General features: G+C 38.6%; 1 protein-coding gene and 1 long non-coding RNA gene across 3 annotated transcripts in view; one reads left to right on the forward strand and one right to left on the reverse strand.

The window, feature by feature from the left end:
* Positions 1-980: 980 nt before the first annotated feature.
* LOC107079063 (uncharacterized) lies at positions 981-22891 on the forward strand. Its single transcript, XR_001480055.2, has 3 exons — positions 981-1234; positions 17688-17795; positions 21618-22891. It is a non-coding gene; the product is annotated as an uncharacterized lncRNA (long non-coding RNA).
* arb2a (ARB2 cotranscriptional regulator A) overlaps positions 19236-22905 on the reverse strand; it is a 183367-nt gene continuing 179697 nt past the window's right edge. For both annotated transcript variants that reach the window (XM_006626501.3, XM_069187516.1), the window contains one exon: positions 19236-21557. In XM_006626501.3, coding sequence (XP_006626564.2) covers positions 21406-21557 — 152 coding nt within the window. In that variant the 3' untranslated portion in view covers positions 19236-21405. The remainder of the gene's footprint in view (positions 21558-22905) is intronic.

Below are 22905 nucleotides of genomic sequence, written 5' to 3' on the forward strand. Positions count from 1 at the left end.
GCGTGCACTCTCTTCTTTTGTCTTCATATCCTTCATTTCAACGGACTGCTTTCGTCACAGCTTTTCAAAGTGAACTTTAATTCACACATTAACAGGGAAAGAGAGCGTGTACATATTTCTTATACATGGATGTGCGGTTATGTGCACGATACGCTTCTGAAATGGTGCAAATACATATATGAGAAATGAACAAAGGTCTTGATTAATAGCAGTCATTGGGGAATTTGTACATAGTCTGTTTCTCTGCATGTATTTGTGTGTTTTAGTGTGAGAGAGAGAGTGCGCGGTTGTAACAATGTGTAAGAAACAAAACAGTGCAGATATCTTTTTCATTTATACTCAGCCTGTACAACTTTATAATTCTGCCAAAATGCCACTGTGATTGTATTTTGCAATTATGTGTCCATTTATACTGTGAAGATGGAGGAACTTTACTCCTCCAGTTGAGTCTTTAAAGCCCCAGTTCAGGATCGTTCAAAGGATTTCAGTGCATCTTTTATCAAAGCAAGAAAATGGATCTGAGGTGATTGTGGAGCGCGTGTGAGCAATAATTATGACACACTCCAGATCTATTTAGGTCTGTTAATGCTAGGGAGATTTTTTTTTACAAAGAGCATTAACGTCTATTAAAGCAAATTATAAAATGGTATCCACCATAAACAGAAAACAAAATAATAGTAAGATTGATTATTTGTGATTTTGCCATTTATGTATTAAATGAGCCTACTGATAGTTCTTTCAAGATAGCTCTTGGTGGTGGAATGTGGTCAGAGCAAACCCACAGACTGGTTAAAGTCGCGCTGTACACTGACGAGGGAGTTAAAATTAACTCGGAGGGCGCGCATTCCCGAAACGTACAACTCGTCCAATGCTGACAGCTGTTTATCACTTAGTAACTTCTTTCCAAGTTTTTTTTTCTTCCTCCCAAAGCCCCGTTTCTATCTTGCTTTGTTGTTTTAAAATATGCATGTCTCTCCCGAATGCCAGTCACGAGTCCAAACTTTGTGTCCAACCTCCCACATGAAATGATCCTTTTATAGGGAGCCCGATATGTCTCAATCTGCACAACACTCAAAGCCTCTGGGTATGGGGTACTAGTCCTTAAAAAAAGTCATATTTATTCCTGCAAAGTGGATTTTTCCATAATGATTCAAAGGTTCAATTAAGCGAGAAGAAAAAAGCTGCATGTTACAAAATGCATCCAGCGACCGAATGGGAAGTCTACGCGAAGAAAGTAAGATTTCTGCTTAGTTTTTTTGCCTTGTTTTGTTTTCTCTCTGAGTATGTGTGTCTTTGAGTGACTGAATAAACTGGAGAGAGAGAAAGGAGAAGGGGGAGGGAGATAGTCGTGAGGGAGAGAGGGAGAGGATGCGTCTGTGCGTGTGTGTACGATTGGACTCGGGCTGTCATTAACTACAAATTAATCAACACGTGGCATTTAAAGTTGAGAGAGCTATTTTGTGTGTGTGTGTGTGAGTGTTTATACCGGTGAAATAAATCAAGATTTCGAAGAGCGAGAGCAAAGAAAGAGAAAACATTGTTTGGGTTTTTTTTTAAACCGAAAACGTGTAGCACAAGGTAACTAACTCAGGCTCGCGAACAGAGAAAGCGAGGTTATAGGTCCAAAGGGCTGAACACATTTTGCAAATAAACTAGAAACGAGAAGACGCGAGGCAGAGTCGTATATTGGTTTGCTCTCTCCTTCAGTTGTGTACTCAGATTTGGAAAAGGAATTTTCCTTATTTGTCTGCTTGCAAACTCACCAACGGCATTCTCGGTAACCCTTTCAGTCTTGAAACACTGACAAACCTACTGATCTCTGGCGAATTACACCTTCAGTGAGAAAATGAACCTGAATATATAAATATGTGTGTATTATAATGCTTGTTAAGGAACTTAGGAGATGCAGCTTAATAGTAACATTTTCCCTTTAAATCAATCGTCCTTCTGTCAACGCAGTGACGTCAACAGTTTTGGAAGCTTTGGCGGAAAAGGTAAAGTTGCCGCACACGGATTTATTTATTTATTTCTAAAACTCCACATTTACATATTCCGATATTCCAACATATGGAAAGCTAGCAACCCTGGGCTTATATACCTGATAACGCACTGGCTTTCAGCAATATTTACTGCTTCTCTTCTAATACACACCAGATGGTTTGCGAATGTGCTACCGCAGCCAGCTCGCGTCTCAATTTTATTCAGCAGCATTTTGTTGCAATTACACTCCATGCTGAGACCAATTTTATTGGTGACCTATTTTTCAGATTTGCAGCATTTTATGTTAAAATTCCCTTCTTGGCCTCCCCTGTACAGAGCAATGTTCCACGCTAATCAGCAACATTTTCTCGTTGGATATTAAGTTAACTTTTATATGGAAACCATTTTATATGCACCTACAGAACCCAGTCACCGTGAGCTTTAAAACATGTATTAGCTGAAAACATTATTCCAGGTTGGAGACTGAGTTTATCAACCAGCCGAAAGTTAAAAAGGGGAAAAAACGTTTAAACAAAATAGTATTGCTAGGTAAATATATCTATTAACTAATTAGAAGCAGGCCTTGTAATCAATCGTAAACAAATGAAACTGCGATTGTATGTTTGTTTCAGAGTTTTTCAAAACACGACGCAAAACAGTACTGTCGATATTATTTTATGCATGAAACGTCACAAAAGAGTGAACTGATCCCAAGTAAACGATTCATATTTTTAATGTTTAAGACATGAAAGCATCACTAAATGACATTTCAAAGAGGATTACATGTTTTGGAAGGGGAAAAGGTGCTTATTCTGCTTTTATTGTAGCGTCTTCCCCAAGCCTCCCCATGGTAAAACCACAGATGCTTATTTTATTGTTATAATTTATACTATAGTTATGCAGAGATTAATATGTCTCAACTAACAGCCATTTAGCAAATAATAGAGGCGTTCTGGAGTCTTTCCAATCTTACACATGTACTGGGCCATAAAATGATAACGTGAAAAAATTAACATCTGCTTTCCTGAAATTAAGTGTGCCAAGTAAATCTTTTATGAACCAAGGCTCCTTTTAAAAAGAAATCCGCACTGTCAGACTGCCGTACATATGTAATGCTTATTTATATTAAAGCAATTTATTTGTGAGCATTTTTTTGTTTCTCACCTATAACTCTTGAAAGTGACATTACAGTAGTTAGACAGTCTTTGGATTGTTCTCTACAAGTCCCGAACACGGGCATTTAAAACATTATTAATAGACGAATTTGCTGCGATGAAATTGCACACCGGGGCAGACAACCGTGCAAGCGCAGTGAATGATGTTGTGGTTAATATTGTTCTAATTTAGTTTTTATTTACCTAATTTCTCAGCATGGCTTCTATTTTTCTTTATAATGAATGACTGAAACGTTTCGTTCAGGGAGATTTTTCATTTCTGTCCCGTGGAAGGAATCTAGATTTTGACAGCAGTATTATCTCTTCTTCATGCACAAGGTCTGGCTGGAAATGTTGATCGCGTATATATATATATAGATATATAGGTGTGTGTGTGTTTTAGTCCTGTTTTCTTGCATTATAAGATACGTTTTATTGCAGATAAATATATGTTAGACCTGTCTTGCAGCCCGCGAAAACAAAAATCAAGCAAGGATGACACTGAACGTCAACTCGCACGTCCTCAACGCAAACCGTCGCGTAAATCTGTAAAATAAGACGAAGCCCTAGCAGGCTGAATCGTACGAATAATGAATGCAATATTTCATATAATAAATCTGGCAGGCTCAAATATAATAATTGTATTATTCTGTGACAAAGATAAACTGACAACTTTAAAACGCATAATGCACTAATACTCATCCGTGGTGAATGCTGGTCAGCCATATTCAAAGTTAATTCATAAGAAGTGAGATGGCACTAGCAATGTTATAGCAGTCGATAAAACGCTTTCCTGGAGTCCAAGCCCCGAGCGCTGCAGGGAGGACATCACTAGCGGGTTGCTGGCACTTTGTGGCCTACATACCGGCGCTCTGATTATAGAAGTGCCTCCTCTCCTTCTTAAAGAAGCCGAATCTCTCATCTTTGCTTCATGTTGCCTTTAAGCCAGCTTGGATGGCGAAATTGTATGTGCGCGCTCACGTGTGTACGTCTCTGTGTGTGTGTGTTAAAAGAGAGAAAAGGAGGGGGAGAGGGAGATAGAGAGAAGCAGAGAAAGAGTGGGGCAAGGGAGACTTGTGTTGTGAGTGTAAAGGGAGGGGGTTAACGGAATGGCCTTTTCTTTCTGAGTGACATGACCCCTTTCCCTTCAAAGACCAAGCAGAAATAAACGCTCTTAATCTGAATGGGCGAGTTTTGCTGGTTTTCAGATCTATTCTCTTTCCGAAATGGGGATGTATTTTGTGACAATTAGAATGCAGGCCGGCTTAGACGTTCTGAGAATTTGTGGGTGCCTCAAATATTCCATTTCTAAAACAAATTATTTTTTGTTAGTGTCGTCTCTTTCCACCCCCCACCCCTCCCCATTTCTACCCCCCCACCCCCCATGTGAGCTCATTTGCATTCGTTGATGATATCAATAAAGAATGGCAGGCATCCTTTTAGCCGGGAGAGGGAGGGGGAGGGGGAGGGGGGGGTCTGAGGTGGTCGCTCTGGACGGAAAGTGGACACAGCCAGGAAGGACAGCCGCGCTTTTACGACGGGGCGGTGGGGAGGATTGAAATCTGGAGCAATTAGGCTCGAGGAGCGCCAAGGAATACCTCGTTATTCTTCAAAGAAGCACTGTCACATCTCCACTCCTTCTAAAGATCGAGAGATAGCGCGTCCTTATCAGAGCCGCGCTCGGGCCGGTCTCGGCATAATGCCGGGTCTAAACGCGAGGGAGCGGGGTCTGGGGATGAGACAGTCGGCACCTTGGCAGCTGTGGAGAACCGTGAAGTGAAATGAGGAAGGGGTTTGGAGGAATGCAGTGTTGTATGTGTTCACAAGCAGAAATACTGTTCATTTCCGAACCATACATGCGTGTGTGTGTGTGTGCCACGCGTGTACATGACGAAGATTTCGGTCAGCTCCTTCGCCTGTGTGCAGATCACCCTTTAGTGTCAAGACTCTCTGTCCCGACGCGGCGTGGACGTCCTCGCTCATTTTCCCTCACGGGGTTTGCGAGCAGGACGGTCCAGGCACGATGTGAGGGGCTGGAGTGCGGGAAGGAAAGGGGTTACCCGGTACAGCACCCAAAATCCAAACTAAGAGGCAAGGCAGCGATCCTGCACTCTCACGGTTCTCATCTGCACTTCAAGGCCACACCAAGATGCCCCAAATACGGGTGATCCCCGGGCTCCCCTGCGCACAGAAGCGCTTTGAGTTGAACACAGGGGTACCTGGAACACGACTGTGTAAAACACAGTTCCGTGGACCTTCATCTACACGCCTGTTCTTGCACGAAATGAGCTTTGATTTATTTCTCTGAGTGGCGTAATCCATTTTGTGGGCGAAAAGACGCTTTTGCCATTTTCGCAATGCAACTCCTCGAGCTTCAGATGAATAAATTATTAAATTACATCGCGTTGGATAAAATTACCCCGTGTATTAAAAAGCCGGAGTTAATCTTTCACAAAATAATTTGCATGGAATAAGTTATGTTATATATCATATATAGCTTGCATATGGAAGTGATTATTTATCACGGTCTAGATATCTGATGCTTCTTTCTGTATTCTCCGTTTACGCTAAGTGACGGTTCTCGATTGAACAACATAAATATATATTTGTTTTCAAAAAGCTGCAGGTAGAAATTCAATACATAACTTTGAACTTCTTGGATGTCCCGTGCCTGTTTTATTGGGATTTCAAACCAATAATAAAAAAAAATAAGAAAAACTTCTTAATGTCTGTTGTATATTTTTATTTAATGAAACGTACAACTCTTCGAGAATATATTCTAAACAGGTTAAATGCGAACAAAGTCGGATTCATGTTTTTTCAGGATTAGGGTAATATATATATATTAACTGTTCTGCGCATATGGGAGATACGGTCGGCAATAAGAATGACGATTTACAAAAATAGTCTCCAAATACAAATAAAATACAATAATAGCAAATAATGGTATAATTTAAGTTTTGTTTATTCATCGTATAATTATTCTCTGCTTGATCGTTAGTAAATAAAGGCTCGAATTCATAGTCAAATAGTTGCCTTGCATAATTTTATACTGTCATTGAGTAAATAAGTAATAATTAATAATAAGGCATATCTGCACACTACTGTTGTTTTGTTTTGTTGAGAAGGGAACAGCCTTCTCTGAAAACCAATATATGTTCAGTTTAAAAGTTTCTGACTACTTACCTGTATTCTGAAACAAAGAAGTATGTTCGCAGCTAAATTGCTTCATTTATTCATTGGTGGAAAACATACATTTACTTTTAATTATTCTTTTCATACTTTTACATTCTGATATTCTGAAAAAATACATGTTAATCGGGGAAAAGAAAGTACCTTTCTTGTTTCTATTTTTAATTATTTGAAAGCTACAGAGAGTAGCGTCCATCTCGATATTTTCAAGCTTTACAGAAATAGGCTCTCTTAGTGCTTTTTACATGCTAAGGATTAAGCACACCGACAAATGTCATTTTTTTATTTTTTATATGCAAATATCTGTTCTTTCTAGTGATCGATCGATTGGTTTCTATTGAAGACGATTCACCTATCTCTGCTAAGGATCATAAGCAGCAGACTACCTAAGACATTCACGATTATATTATTAATATGTATTCATCTTTTTCATATCGATTTGCCTTCGAATTGGATTAACAAGTGAAGGGAACATTTTTTGAAAGTCTCTCATGAAGCGCAGAGAAATATGGTTGAAGAGCATTTTTATAAGCGGGTGTGTAACAGACTTCAGACGTCTTTGGGTTCGGTTTTATCTCGTATGTTCATTGAGACAATACGCGCCACTCATACACTTCGGAAAGCTGTAATGGTTAAGACTGATAGTTTTGTGGCTGTTTAGTATCAATTGAAATAGCCTTTGTTTGCCCCTCTTCAGATCAAATGCGTGCTCGTTTGCTGATGTTTGTTTCCTCTTTTGCTTGCTAGATGGCGCTCTGTGTACTGGGACCTTCAGACAGAAGGATAAACATTTTTTCATTGTAACTTTTTTTTTCCAGCTTGAGCAGCCGGCAGATTCTATGTAGTTTTCCTATTTTTCTTCAAAGCCTGCGATGAGTCTTCTTGTTGGAAAACGGAAAGAAACAGAATTTCGTCACTTTCCTGTGTCGAAACGTCGCCGAGGAGTGTGTGCACTTAATCATTGATAAAAGTCACGCGTTTTTAACAAGCAGTCCCTTGCTTTTATTTATCGAACTTAGTTCTGAAACCAACATAGAACAATTATTAATTTAACTAGACATTATAATGTTTAGGATTATGCATGTCGTCATTTTTTAAAATATACTTAAGATTGAAAAACGAGCTGAAATGCAGTGTTGGGAATTCTTATTATGAGAAAGTAATGTAATTTTCTAAATCTGTCCTATTTCAACAAGCTGATCTTGTTTACATTTTGGTATTTGGTCGTGATATGTTTGCGTTGGGGTATATTTATTAACACCACCCATCTAATTTGACTGATATGCAAGTATGTATTGAAAAATATTATGATTACTTAAGCAAAAAGATTACAAGACTTGACTTACTACGAAAATAGTAGATTGGATGTACAGTACTATTGGAATATTGTAAATATCACACCATAGTTTTCTATCAAAAAAGTGCTTTACAACTATGCAACAGTAGTTTTAATACGCATTAGACGAGTGAAGGGGTGTTGAAACATAACTTTATTATGAATTGTATTTTAATTAGATTCTTATTTAAATATTAGTCTTGACTTGTTAAGATTTACCAATTTATAGATATTTATATGTCACCTTATCTGAGTTTTTTAGTCTTCTAAAGGTGTACCTGCAGATGACTAAATTCCGCTTGGATTTCTAAAATTATATAAAAGTTTACCTTTGACTTTTTCGAAGTCCTTTGTAGATTTTTCGAATAAAAAGTATATTCTCACCCAGATATGCTTCTGGTTGAAAGGAATCTCACTCAATCACAACGGGACTGCTAGCATTTTGTGTTTGCACTCACTGCACGATAACAGAGGTGTGATTAAGAGACATAACAGGTTTCATAACTGCATTTACTCTAATTTAGAAAAATCGTAATTCAAATGTGACGCTAAAATAAAACATAAGCACAACTGTTCATTTTTGCCTCTGCTGCACATGGTCTGTGCCCGGGTCTAGGTTATTTCTCAGCAGGTAAAACCTGAATTTTACCCTTTCAAGAAAATGTTGTTTTGCTTGTATTCGATAACAAGGTAATTTTAAAAATCTTAAGTGTGTTTTTCTATTGGTATAGCTATTCACAGAAGATCATTTTTGAGCACCTTTTAAAGATTCGATGCAGCCGTATTACTTTCAGTAAACAGAAAGTCCGCGACGTCTGACAACGACAAATGGCTGTTGGACATGAAGACGCGTTTGAAGATGACTTTGAAGGGCTATCTGAAAAAAAAAACAGGTAAAGGGGTTTTAGCGTATTCATGCGTGATGACCATGAAAGGTTTAAGATGGACCCCCAACAAACGGAATATGTTATACACATAGAGCCTCCTTTTTAAGATAAAAAAAATACTGTAATTATTTTACAGGTCTGTTTCACATCAAATAAAAAGATGATCTGCACAGTTCCTTTAATCTTGTTGTGTTCCCTTCACAAGGCTGGCGTTGATCTGGGGAGTCCTGATCTCAACATATTTGCCTACTGAGAACTGCTCGGATTTGGAGTGCAATCTGATTTGAAACGTGTGAAGTACCTGGGCGCACTTCGGATATTTTCTTTAAAATGTTGCTTCCTGTGATGAGCTGAGTCTCGCAGGTGCGACCGTGGATTTTCCACGATAGGCACTCCGCTGATAAAGGATTATTACATAAATCTTTCAGGATATTTGCAGCTCAACAAGGTACCAGATAGTCCACGCGTTTTTTAAAGAAGAAAGTCTGCAGCATTGCGCTTTATACACTGAACGTGTTCTCTCTTATTATTTAACGTCCCTCTTATTATATTAAGTAGTATTTAGCAAATACCTTACGCAGCACATACACACAGAGCGTCCTAAGTCAATGTGTAGATTATACCGCTGAAAACTGTTGCCTTTACAGTAGGAGTTAAATAAATAAAACACCTTATATATCTCACTGGTGGTAGGCTTGCTGAGAAAGACATTCTTCCACTAGTCCGAGCTACCCCCTATTGGAAAATGCTTGATATTTTCATGGTATTTTGAATCTTTCCACCTGTTCTAACAGTAGAAACTCATCTCTTACTGCGTATATCTTTGTTATTATTGTTGTTGTTTTCTTTTTAAAATATCTGCGCTGTTTTTAAATGTTTTTATATATATATATTATACTTCATATATTGCGTATAATATATATACATATAAACTTTTATTTAAATATAATATATAGGCCTGCATTTTATGTTTTTGTGTTAATGAAATGCGTATGGTGAAGCCCGTGTCCCATTATCAAAAGATATATTACATATTTCAAGCGACAGCGAATTGTGTAGGCATCTTGGTTGCTCAAATCTCGCACTTGAGCTCCATCTTTATTTGTCTGGCGGAGTGTTAGAAGGCATCATTCCACCTATGCATAAAAAATACCGGGTGAGTCCCCAGGGCAGAGGGCAGATATGAGTTCAATTAAGGTGGAATAATGCACATGGCGTATTGCGCATAATAACCAAATTCGATACCGAGCTGAAAATACTGAACACTGGTGTGCTGTACCTAATGTAATCACGACAGATTATTAACGTCGGCATTTACAACCCCCTTTCCTCTACTGAAATCTTTATGAGTTAAACTGGAGAAGGAACTAAGTTTTTTTAAATTTAATGTCTCTTATTCTGATTTTATTCCCAATCCACGTTTTTAAAGACCAAAAACCTTAATTATTGAACGAATCTCTTAATTGATTGAGATGTACAGACGATTAAAAAAAACTTTGGTTTGATTTTATGCTTATTTTCTGGCAAATGAAGCAGCTGGGGACGGTATTTGTAGGATCTGTCTGTTCAGTCGCTAAAAATAGAAAGTCATGTGAACTCCTCCCATGTCTGATCGTTAAATTAATAATTCAATGGAATATGCTTTTTCTGTTTATACTGAACATCACTTAACATGTTTTCGAAGACCACAGCGTCTCGTTACTGCAGTTTTCAAACTGCGCTGCGTCCCTGTGTGAGCAAAAAAGGACATCATTTTTCAGTTCTCTACGATGCCAATATGACTGAGGAAAAACGCAGCGTTCGCGTGAGATAAAAGGTGTTCTGCGAGCCCATGAGCACGACTAGCTGTTTGCGCACCTCTCTTGTTAAGTAAGTTCCTGTCAGGATAGTTAGCGCGGCTCTGATATGGACGGTGGCTCCAGAGGCTCATCTCTGGGGGCTTTAATTAACAAGCTGTCTGGAAGCTGGAGAGCTCCATCAAACAGCTTCTCCCCAACAGCAAGTTCGCTTTCCATCAGAGCGTTTGGGGCTGCTTTCGAGGTTTATCTCGGCTGTACTTTTCCAGCTCTGACTTAACCTCCTGTTCCACAATCAGGGGGAAACCCCTGGCTGATCTCACAGGAGAGTTGTTTAAATCGTGTGCAGGGAATTTAAAGGGCTCTTTAGGTTTTATTTTCCACCGAAAAGCACATTGCACATTGTTGACAGTTTGTGGTTCCAACCTGTTTAAGCTTAATGTTGTTGTTTTTTTATTTTAAAAAAGCATACACCTCCTTGAAAGAAAACAGAAATCGAATAGGGAATGTAGAGAACCGATCAACACTTTGAGAAAGAGAGGTTTCAATGGTTTTGTGTCACATGCAGAACGAGCGAAGCAACAATTCTGCGGTGGAGCTTTCTTGGGTGCGTCTTCTGACGATAGCTGTCGGACGAATTAAGAATTAAGGAAGTGTTTCGAAAGTGGCGAAGACAGAAATTAGGAAGGGTGGGAAAAAGAAAAGAAATAGCTGTCAAAAAGGTTTAAAAACAAGGGCATCCTGGAAATGAAAACTTTCTTGTGGGTGTATAGTTTCGGACGGACATGTGTGTAATTGGATAGGAAGCAGGAGTACGCGGAGTTCAAGGTCACGAGAGAGCTGTCCATGGTGCTACACGGCCGTTTCTGGAACCTTTCATCAAATTAGACAGGACAGATTACAAATCGATGCAATCTCAACCGCGCATCGACTGATAACATATTTCATATGTGAAACGAGGTGTCACTAAACCCAGCGCGTCTTGCTCGTTGCTCACCTGCTTTTCTTTCCTCCTGTCTCAAGACAGTTTCCCTTTCGGTGGAGTTGTAAAGAAGTTGGTAGACAGATTTAAATTTGGGTTTAGATACACGGTAAAGAGTAACACCTTTATAAAACGGTACAGAAATTAATTGAACTGGTCATTAAATCATGTTTTTTTATTAAGTACTTGTTTAGTAAAATACTATAGTTTCCAAAACGCGTTAAATCGGACATAGAAGTTAGATCGCAAGCAGCTCTTGATACATTCTGAAACTATTTTTAAATTCTTCTCATTTCAAGAAGGCTAATAATAACCATTTGAACACCATGGAACCCAACGAGGTGAAATTTAATTCAAAGTTTGAAATATATAAAAGGGAAGGATGGGATACAGCTGACTTCCATTGCTAACACGTGCATATACAATTAATTCTTAATTAATGCCAGAAGTATTATGTTGTCGCTTTGCACATTCGTTTTGTTTAAAAGATGATGCAAACGCAACAGTGGGCTAAGAAGGAAAATTATTTTAAACCATTAAGTACAGCAAATTGAACCCTCGTAATTCTCAAATATGGTCATGCGATTGGGAACGAAAACCGTTCTCTAAAGGATTATTTTAAAATAATTTAATGTTGTTTCCATTCTGTAAAATATAGAACAACACCTATCAATAATTTAGATCCGTTTATTTGATGTGTTTGTTGTTGTTTTTTTGAAGGATTATATAAAAGCTCCATAATAATAAGGTCTGCTCGAAAGATATAAAAGTACTTTACAGGGTAAGGAAGCTAGCGTGTCTTCAAATAAAAGAGTTCGACAAGTACGAAACTAAGCTTTTTTTAAGTAATACTTGTTTCATTTTTTAAATTGGGTCATGTGTCCGTAGCACAGAAAGTATAAAGAAGTTCATATCAACCAAATGAAGCCGGTTGTCCGTCATATAACGTCAACAACAGAAAAAAAAACATTCGTTCATGCATTTTTTGTTTAAAAAACAGTAGTATTGGTTTCGTGTCCACAAATATAGACCACTCGTACTTGCAATGAAATCCCACCGTCCCCGGCAACAATTAAGCCCCATGTATACATGGGAAAGCTTAAATTAAAATTTTAATTAAAAAAAATATGTTCAATATGTTGGCAATTTAATTGCAAAAAATAATCAGTTTCAAAGTTATTTAAATTATTTTCATCTCGAAATAAAAGCGTCTCCAATACAGTACATTTATTTTATTAGTAAGACGTCGGCAGAAATGGAAAAGTCTTGTGTTAAAGCGTTTTTTTACCGATTCAATCCCTTCTCAATTTTATTTCACTGGTTGCAGACTGAATTGTTGTGTTTTTTCTTCGAAAAAAGTGGCCTTTCTGATACTTGGGAGTTAACGGCTTTGTCAGTTTCTCTAGCTATTGTCCCAGGCAATATTAAAGTCTGCAACACTATTAAAATCATATAAACCTCGATTCCTTCACACATTATTGAGGGCATATATTATCTAAAGCGATGTTTGGAGAACCAGATGTTTAGGGGAGAATTAAGGGAATGCTTCATCTCTCCCCTTAGAGCCGAGATTGTCAATCTCCAAACTGATGATAGCGCCGGACAGCCAAGGCTAAGAAATGGATTGATCATTTTCAGCTCTCATAAGATTACATGCATACATTCCGCCACTCACGCACGGCTAGACAGGTGATAGACAGGCAGACAGACAGAGAGAGATACTCACAGACAGATTGACAAAGAAGTTCCTGGAAATAAACGTACCAGGTCATTTAAAACTGACTGAACCTCCCAATAGACATTGTCTTAAAATGAACCAGAAAATAAATGTTTAAAAAAAATCAAAGGGAAAGGAGAAAGTTGTGAAAATATCTCAGCAGAAGACTCGGTCTTCGTTTCCTTCGTTCGATAAACTTATCTGTTTAGAATTGATATTAAATAACCTGTCTGCTCTGAACTTGTACAGACTTGTTGATTTGTATGTACGGAGTTGCTATATAACTTAATTAGAGAGTCCTCTAGGTCCATAAATAATACAGAAAAGTATTTCAGTGTGTTTTTAATGCAGTACAAGGAATATTATTGCGCTATAACACCTTGGAGCCAATCTGAATATCTCTGTAAGGCATATTTGTTCACCTTTAATTTGTTTTGTAAGTTTTTTTTTTATTCCAGATGTGATGTGATGCACTAAAACACCATGTCGTAAATCTCAAAGTACTACTTATTTTATATTTTGGAATCTTAGGAAGAAAAATATTTCCAACTGAAGTCTAATAATATTCAGCTTTCTGTTTTATTTCACGAGTAAATCGCTCAATCGGCTTTTTTTTTCTGTTACCGAGTGGGTTTTGAAATATGTTTTTCAAGTTTTAGGGGGGAAAAAAAATCTAAAGTGGTAGTAATTTCCTTTACCGAATAGAATATAAATAATTGGATGGACTGCAAATTAATTTTTCATTTATTGGAGGCGCTAGTGAAACTGCGTAAGCATTGCTGCGTTTTTCGATCTTTTTAAGTAAAGCTCGTGTTAGCGTTCAACAGTTTGAAATACCCACTGCAACTTACGATCCCAACCCACGTATGTCTTATAGTGGCTTTAATATTATAAAATAACATTTATGGAAAGTTCTATATCAAGTAAATTAAGAAGGAAACATTGATGCTATTTGTGGTTTACTTTTGTTTTGTTGAAATACAATTCACAGTGAGCTGCGCGCTGTAACGGATATGGTGTTAAAACGACACACCTGGCTCTGCATTGGCGTAGGAAAGCGTCCTGAATTCTATCCCAAGAATAACAGCAGAATGTATCGAAGTAACCGTGTCTGAAAGGTATTCGCCGCGTTATCAGATCGTAATCATAGTACAATATCTGATTGCCATTGTAATGTTCAGTGACGGTCACCGAACATTTTATCGTTCAATGAGCAGAAACTGTTGTCGATTTTTCTCAGCAGCTGTGCTTTTTACAAACCACACTTTGCTGTCCACTGACATATCTAACTGGACGTTAATTATTTTCGATTCGAACAAAAGTCGTGCCGTTTAAAATCTTCCAATGATATGTTGCGACCGCCTATTTATTAATTATTATTCTTTAAATTAAATAGAGTGGCAAAAAAAAAAAACGGCGCAGAAAAGTGTGATCGGGCTAGGTACCAGGATCAAGGTTTTGCAAAACTTTAACTATGGGGAATATACAAGTGATTGAAGACCCTGTACTCCAGCTATCTGTCTGTTTGGACTCACTCAGGTCCAAATGGGTCAATTTTGTTCAAAACACGAATTGGAAGTGGTGCTGCTGAAGTATGCTTGCCGAGATGATATTACTCACGGCGTTTTTTAAAAGATTTTTCTTCCAGGTTTTTGCGACCGCCGTGAAATAAATTAGGCAGACCAATCAACACTGCTTCAAAACTTCAGGCTGTTTCAAAACCAAAATCCTAAAAATCGTCTCAATGATCAGACATATTTCAATTGATTGATTTCTTTGTTATATCAATATGTCAGCTCGCATTTTGGGGGAAACGCAAACTGAGGTAAAATGCCTTCAATAAATGCATTGGTAAATAAGATGTAGCAGCCTGACAAATAACAGAATAACAAGAATTAATTCTTTATATATTTTTTTGTGGTGCTTAAAATACATTGTTCTAGGTTCTGTTTGAAAACAAACCTAACAGGTCTACATTCTTCGATCACAGTATCGGTTTCTTTATGGTTTCTTTATGGGGATATTTTCGTACATACAGTGCAAAAATGAAGGAAAAATAGAATAAATCCGCTTTAAAAGGCTAATAAATCCATACTTTTATTAGAAAGGAAGTGTGGGAGCCCAAAGATCTGATATTAAAGATGATCTGGTTCCGATTTCTGGATGATTGAACGTAATAATACAGGCCAACCAAAAATAAAATGCACCCCCCACCCTACACACTTTTAAGAGGAAAGCATCTTAAATTCGCTTTTTTGTTGTTTCATTTAGCCTTTAGAGCATCTTGAGAACGAACACTGGAAATTCAAATATTTTTGTACTAGTAGTACTGCCAATCCGTTCTCTAGAATGTGTACCCAGGCTGAATTTTTAAATTTCGCTTTGATCTGTTTAAACATATTCAATGATCCACATACTGCTACAGCAGTGAAATGGGCTGGGTTTTGTTATTGATCGCTCCCTCTCGTCAATGTCCTGCTCTTCCACTGTATGTGAACATTTTTCTGTTCGTCAAATGTCTTGCAAACTTAGATGACTCTGTAGATAATTGACAGACAGAGCAATGTTTCTAAAGGGGTAGTGACGTGAGGGGGGGTCAGGACATTTTGAAACTGTTCAAGTATTCGCTTACCTGTAATCCTATCCATCAGAACTTCAAAAGACACAGTATACAAGCGCTGAAGGCGTTCTGCTTAAATGTTAAAGCAACAGCGATCCCTAACAGATACCTGTGGGTAATGTCAAATCAACAGCCTCTAATGTCTGAGCTAGACCGGTTCTTGATTATACCCCGTTTACGGCAAGGTGTGTGGTGGTCACGAACTGGATATTCTGTAGGAGTGTTGGCCGTTAATTATTTTTTTTTAATAACTGGAGTTCCTCAGAGAAGCGATGTCTCCAGCTCAGATGTGGGTTTGAGGTCTACCCGCTTCTCACCGCGCCGCGCAGTAATATACCGATTGAGATAAAAGAAAAAATCAAATTGAAATCCGTATCCCAGGTGAAAGATGTGGACACATCGCCAAGTGAGATTAAACAGATTAGAAACGAGGGGGAAAGGATGTATTCGATGGGGGGGTTGTGTTTAATTGTGTTTTAATGCGATTCCGATTCACACAAGTGGTAATAACACACTCCAAAGCCTTACCATGCTGAAAGACATATCAACAGTATACAAAAATTCATCAATGGAAGTTGCAGTGGCGTTAGGTCGCGTTTCTTTAAAAAAAAGTGTGATTCGTGAACATTGTAGAGATCGAATTTTTTTTAATGAATTAAAATCAGCCTCATGAATCAATGAGTTTGAGGGGATTATGTCCAGTATCAGTGAAAGCCAGTTCCGTCTTTGCTCAAAAACGCCATTATGGCTAACGCAGGAATGAAACTTAACATAGACATGACCTATAAATACAATTTAATCCTGAACTGGAAAAAGTCACTCAGTTGAGATACGAATTCCCACTGGAAACAATGACTAGTAAATGGACAATCGATATTCTCGCCCACAGTATCCAGATTCTGGACTGAGTTGTTTTTTTTTATCAGCATAACCAACAATTCACATACCTCAGCCCCTTTAAAAAAGCTTCAAATAACTTTCAGCGGATCTAAATCCAGCGTCATCAGAGGAGGCGAACTCCTTTGCTCCCTGTGATTAAGAACAATCTTCTGAGAATCTTCAGATAGTTTCTTAGGTTTTGCTTAGCATACGTGATAAAACATTGATTGTTGCAGCTTGGTGACCCATAAAATTTGGGGGTTAGTTTTCTCTTCAGACCAGAGCATATAATTATGCAAATACGTAGCTGTCACTGATCTGGTGGAGCGCTCTCCTGCAGACGGGTGGAAAAAGTGACGTTTTAACTTAGCCGAGTGTTCAGGCGCTGGTAAGAGTTAATATTTAGCAGTGCTGGCGGGGAGGGGAGGGTGCGAAAACACGGGCAGGAGAATGTTTCGGGAAATAATTGAAATATCATTTTAGGCCCCGTTGACAAGGACAAAAGGGGGGGCTTTGAAGTTTGGAGAGTAAAGCTTTTCAGAGAGAGAGAGGCGAAAACGTAAAAAAAAAAGCGCACACATACGCAAACCTTGGCAAGATGTTAAGTATTCTCGACTGCCATACGGAAACCTGTTTGTATTGACATTTTGCAACTATACACGGCTTTCAGATTCTCTTTGTAGGATTTTTAAAATCTCTCAGTCTGGTATCAAAATAGCCACATCGAGTAGGCCCTCTACTATCCGAGGAGGAAGCTGGATTCTTAATTGTGAGGTGTAGTGATTAGTATTTCTTCCAAAGAGACATGCTTATGGCCCACCTCATCCTCTGCTTATCTGTATAATATGTTTAGGGCCAAATATAAATTCAATTTATTTCCTGATGTACAAGCTCTTGTAATAAGTACAAATCTTACCAAGTGCGTGTTCTGGGTCAATTCATCTTAATTATGAGGAAAAAAAACGCGCAAGTTGTGTTTATTATCACAGGTGCTTCAAACAAAACTCCGCCATCCTGCTGAGGATCGCCGTATGCGAAAGCGGTGGCTTTAGTGCGTGCAGTAATTAAACAGGCAAATAAACAGCGGTGCCTTTGGAGCCTTGATCAAATTGAAATGTTCAAATAAGGACTTTTGTCGTTTCAGCTGCCGTGAATCTTCTCGTTAAACGCGCATCCCAAGTATCGCTGTGGAGAGCTCTCTGCACATCTAGGGAGAGATCGATAGGAACCCATCAATTACACACAACAAGAAGTAAGTTGTTGCCGTGCGATGGGTAAAGATTTCAGCTTTCTGTTTGTGCTCGGACTCTTGTAGGGAACTGTGCGTTCAAGACCCCCCAGTCCCATTTGTGAAAACCAAGTTAATGTCACAGGAAATACTGGCTATTTTTACTAAACGTAAAATATTTGCAATGACTTGACAGACCTTTGTTGTGAAAACTCCACCCGTACTTGCCCTCGCATGGTACTGGATGATTTAAATGTTTTATTTATTGCTGACCCGACACGATATGAGAGATCGTTGCTGGTGCTTCTACCCCTTTACACGTGTTGTTATGGGGTTAATGGAAAGATTTGAAAAGATTTATTGTGGGGGCGTTTAATGACCGTATTGGTTTTCACCGTGTGAAAACAAATGATGTTGTAAACCTTAAAGGGATATGACTGTTTTAGCAAAGATTAATCACTTTTTTTCGGGGTCTTACTTGAGGAAATTAACTACGGGCATTTAGGAAATATTTTACGTTTATTGTGTTGATTACTTGTTGTTTTGGACAGACATCGTTTCACCATTCGCGACAAAAGTTATTTCTAAAAGAAACTTTTTTTTCTCAAAATGACGAACCTCGAGATTAAACCGACACATACGTGAATCCACACGTGTTTTATTTTTAGGGGGTCAGGTTATACCACTAAACGCAAAACCGAAAAAAAAGACCAGGAACGTAATTATTTAATTATTTTTAAAATGGTAGATCGACGTAAATTTTTCACATCCTTGCCACTAATTTGCGATGATGTCGGCAGCATCGGTTTTATTTTACTGCGGATCAGGAAACCGGCTCGGTTCCGGTCTCTTTCCCCCCTCCAGACTCCGTTTCCTTCGGCCCTCTCGACACAGGAAAGCGCCAGGTGGCACAGCGACTCGCAGGCCTGTCTTCGGGTCTGCGTTCAATTTTATTCCCTTCCTCAGCGTCGTCGTTCCCGATAGTTCCCGTAGCTGGTCTCACTGTTTTTTTTTTCTTTCTCGCACGGGTTACCTTATTTTCTCGGAAGGGAAGGGGTTGGAAAAAAAAGGCCTACATGGCGTCAATAAACGACCTGTTAACCCTGGAGCTGGGATGAGCCGGTCGCAAGTTCCGCTGCATTCAGAGAAAGCAGAAGATCCTTTTGTCAAGATCTCATTAAGTAACGTTTTACTTTTCCACTCCTAGTCGTTTTTAAAATCCGCAACCACAAGTATTTCAGTTTGATCACATTGAAAATATAATTCCAAGTGAAGGAATTAAAATTTCATACACCTCCTCTTCAGAATTTAGCACTTACAGGAGTAGCATTTCACACGTTTAAAATGACTGTAGTGACCTTTGCTAATCATACATTCACAGCCACACTAAAATTACATTGAAGGTCTGATGACCAATTGCTCATTTTGTATGTCAGTGCAGACAGTTTCGCAAATAACACCACAGAAAGTTAAAACATTTTTATTTAGTAACAGCAACATCTTCGAGAGAATTAAGAAAAATACAGTCCCATAACCATACTTAACGACCGGAAGTGGAAGCAATTAAAATCCGATTTTACAGGTTTAAAAAAAACATAGAACAGAAATGAAATTGGCCATTCACTTTAAATGGAAACACTCCTGTGTCCTGGTACATGCACTTTGACTGTCCAATCAATAGCAAATCAACGAGCTTTACAAGTTGCAATCATTCTTGTTACAGCAGCGCAAACTGAACTGAATAAAACTAGACAATTTTGTAACAACAAAAAAAGTTTTACTCAAGCAACCGAGACTGTTTCACAAAACCGAGGCTAGCAATTCTTGTACATGCGAGTAAACATCTGCGGTTATCGAGGGAAAAAAACATTTACCGAGTAAAAACACCTCAGAGAATTCTTGATAAAATTCGGAATAAGTTACATATCAAATGTGCTTTAGATTTGGCTTAAGGCTGTTCTGTTTATTACGGTCAATTTAGTAGTAAATATGGCTTGTTGACGTTTTTTAGAAACAATTTATCAGTGGACATGGTGACAGTTGATTGGGTAATTCACTCATAAGGCAACGATATTGAAAGACTGAAGAGCACAACAGTGCTATTGTCCCTTCAACTCCCACATGCACAAATTCTAGATTCTAGGCGACCCTTAAGTACAAAGCTGATGTAAATAATAATAATAATAATAATAATAATAATAATAATAATAATAATAATAATAATAATATGACCAGTGATTTATCCAGTACTTTAAGCAACAAGGCTTTTTCGTTGATTGCTATTATGATATTATGCACAGAAACACGTTCACATTACAGACATTGCAAACTAGGCTTGAAGAGGAAAAAAACGTGTTGGATTAGTACGGTAGGAAGCCAGGACACTGCTTGAGACAGTTATCAAGCATCTAGGACTAGGTACCTACTGCATGGTCAGCTATCTGCTGTAAGCTGAATATTGGTTTGTACTGTTTAGGCGTAGCTCTCCGACAGTGATTAGCTATTGTGAGGGTTTTCGTTAGATCTTTCATCCTATGTGTTCTGTCATCACAGGGGTTAAAAAATTAAATTTTAAATTTTAAATTTCACATAGGCTATCGCAGTCCTAAAACTCAGACTGGCAGAAAAGTCCAGATTTAGCGCCTGTAAACGTCTGCTGGGTGACGTCACAGATTTCCCGACACGCGTTTAGACATAAATTACAATATTAGGACTCTCGAATTTATTTATTCATTTCTGTTAAAATGAGACATCCTTAAAACTCAATTTCGGGCTTCACTTTCAATGTCATACAAAAGCTAAGCATCCATTCTGTATTTATAATCTGATATTGTTTATGGCTGGTTTATTTGTTTTTGCCTTTTAAATAAAAAAAAAGTGCATCACAAGTGTCAATTTTACCAGTTATTTTAAAAAAAGCTAGAGAATTTTTTTAGGAGGAAACAATCATTTACCACCACATAAAACGAACACATATGAATTAAGTGTGCCAAGTTCGATATCAAATTACCTCTGCAAATACAGAAGAGACTATTTTTTTTGCACATCATAAAAAAATTATATTGCAACACAAATGCATTATTACTACACACAGCTATCCAGCTGCTGTACATATGGCTTGACATAAACAGCATTGTACAGAAAGGAGAAAGCATTAAAAACAATGAAAAAATCAAAACTGAATACATCACTTCATTGTAGCTAAAATCATTCTATGCTAATTGACAGTGTTTACACAAAGAATGTGGTTAAAAAATCCTCTAAGAGCATTTTCGAAAAAAGATACAAGCAATAGGACCCAGGGGAGTCTGTGCAGCCTGGCATTAGCTCAGTTCAGGGCTGTGTCAGGGCAATTAGAGGTGCACCATGCTGCACAGTGCAGTGCTGCTGTCATCCTTAATCTGCGCACTGATGGGCAGCAAGAAATCCAAGCTCCCGTCCACAGGAAGCACAACCAGCGAACCCATATTGCTTTGACAGTTGCACTCATCTAGAAATAATGCAAAACGCTATTTAGATGTATACACCGCGACCCTGTGCTCTAGGAAGAAAACAAAGTAATGAGGGGCTGAGAGATTGCTTGCAAAAAAAAAAACAAGGGGGAGGAGGGGGGAAAAAGGGATTTTGTTTCCTTTTAAATCTCTTCGTGTTTAATCCTGTTGGAACTCCGTGTAGTTACTGTGGTCGTGGGCTTGGCGTCCCAGTTCTGTCCCTCTAGAGCCGCAGAGAGAAACTTGAAGATGGAGTGGAAGCTCTTCCAGGAAGTCAGCTCGTGCCGCTCTGTACCTGCAAGACAGACCCACACAAGCACAGGGTGTTAACGGCCATGCTCTGCCTCGTTCCCAGGGATGAGGGCCCCGCTCCGCAGCGGGCCGCGATGTGGCACAGAGGCCAAGACTCCAGCGGTGAGCAGCCAGGTGTCGGAGGGCGGGGCGCCCCTCGGGGACACCTCCAGGGACAGCAGCGCAGTTCAGTTCCACCTTCCCGACTCACGCAATCCGAAACATGCAAGACAACGGGAGCAAACCAACTTGCACGTGTGCTCTCCCTCTGACCGGGATGATGCCTGTTTTTAACAACAGAGCAGGGGGTCAGCTCATGAGCATTCTCAAGCCAGGCCCCATGGCTTACTTTATGTTTGTTCATTTAACTCCTCCAGCTCACTTAGGATGAAACACGTTTACAATCGTAATGCAAACCTATAAATCATCCCGTCTAGCTGGATGATATCTTTGTTCTTAAAACTAGTATTATATACAGAACCTTTAGTGCTATATTAATCTTTTAAAAGATGGAGAGTATCTGTGAATGCACGACAGCAAATGACGAATATCATTGAATTCAAAATATTTGAACAAGTGTTTTTCAGTTATCTTTAGTGGTTGTTTTTGTAGTAGCATGTAAACTGCACTGGCCGAAAGATGATCACCTTTGTTTGCACACCAATAACCAAGAGAAAGTGACTTGGGCATTCTGAGCTTCAGAGGGGTAAAAAACTTTGGGATGATACAGACAACACATCAAACGGAATTTAATTGGAGATTTACTGAAAACCAGAAGATATTGATTCTATTTAGCTCACTTCCAAGTGCTAATACACAGTTTCAAAAGGTCAGCTTTGCCACAAGCTACTTGCTACCTCTCCACTACAGATCCGTTTTACAAAGAGAAGGACCGGTTTTAAAATGAGGAGACCGGACCTGATAGAATTTTATTGAATAGAGTACTGCACTAAATAACTAACTACAAATACTTGAATAAATGTAAGAAGTACAAATAGCATAGCAAAACACATGCAATGAATGCAACACTCACCACAATATTTTACATAATTGTTGTTATACTAAAAACCACATGCATTAAATATATTAAGAGGTAATCGTGTTAGTGGATGCTGATACCATCCTATGTGGTCGTCCATCTCAAGTGCAAAGCCCTCATGTCAGATGAGTCTGGGGACTGTTCTCCAAAATGCTCAAGACCTATCAGAACTTCAGCAAGGGTGATAGTTACATGAATGTTTACAACCCATTGTGCAGTATGTGTCTAGTATTGAAAAAACAGAAGATCCTGATATTTGTAATCTACCAAGATGTGTTAATAAAAACACAAGAAACTTGCTTTTGTTGACTTA

The sequence above is a fragment of the Lepisosteus oculatus genome, chromosome 3 (genome assembly GCF_040954835.1).
Source record: "Lepisosteus oculatus isolate fLepOcu1 chromosome 3, fLepOcu1.hap2, whole genome shotgun sequence".
Taxonomy (NCBI): Eukaryota; Metazoa; Chordata; class Actinopteri; order Semionotiformes; family Lepisosteidae; genus Lepisosteus; species Lepisosteus oculatus.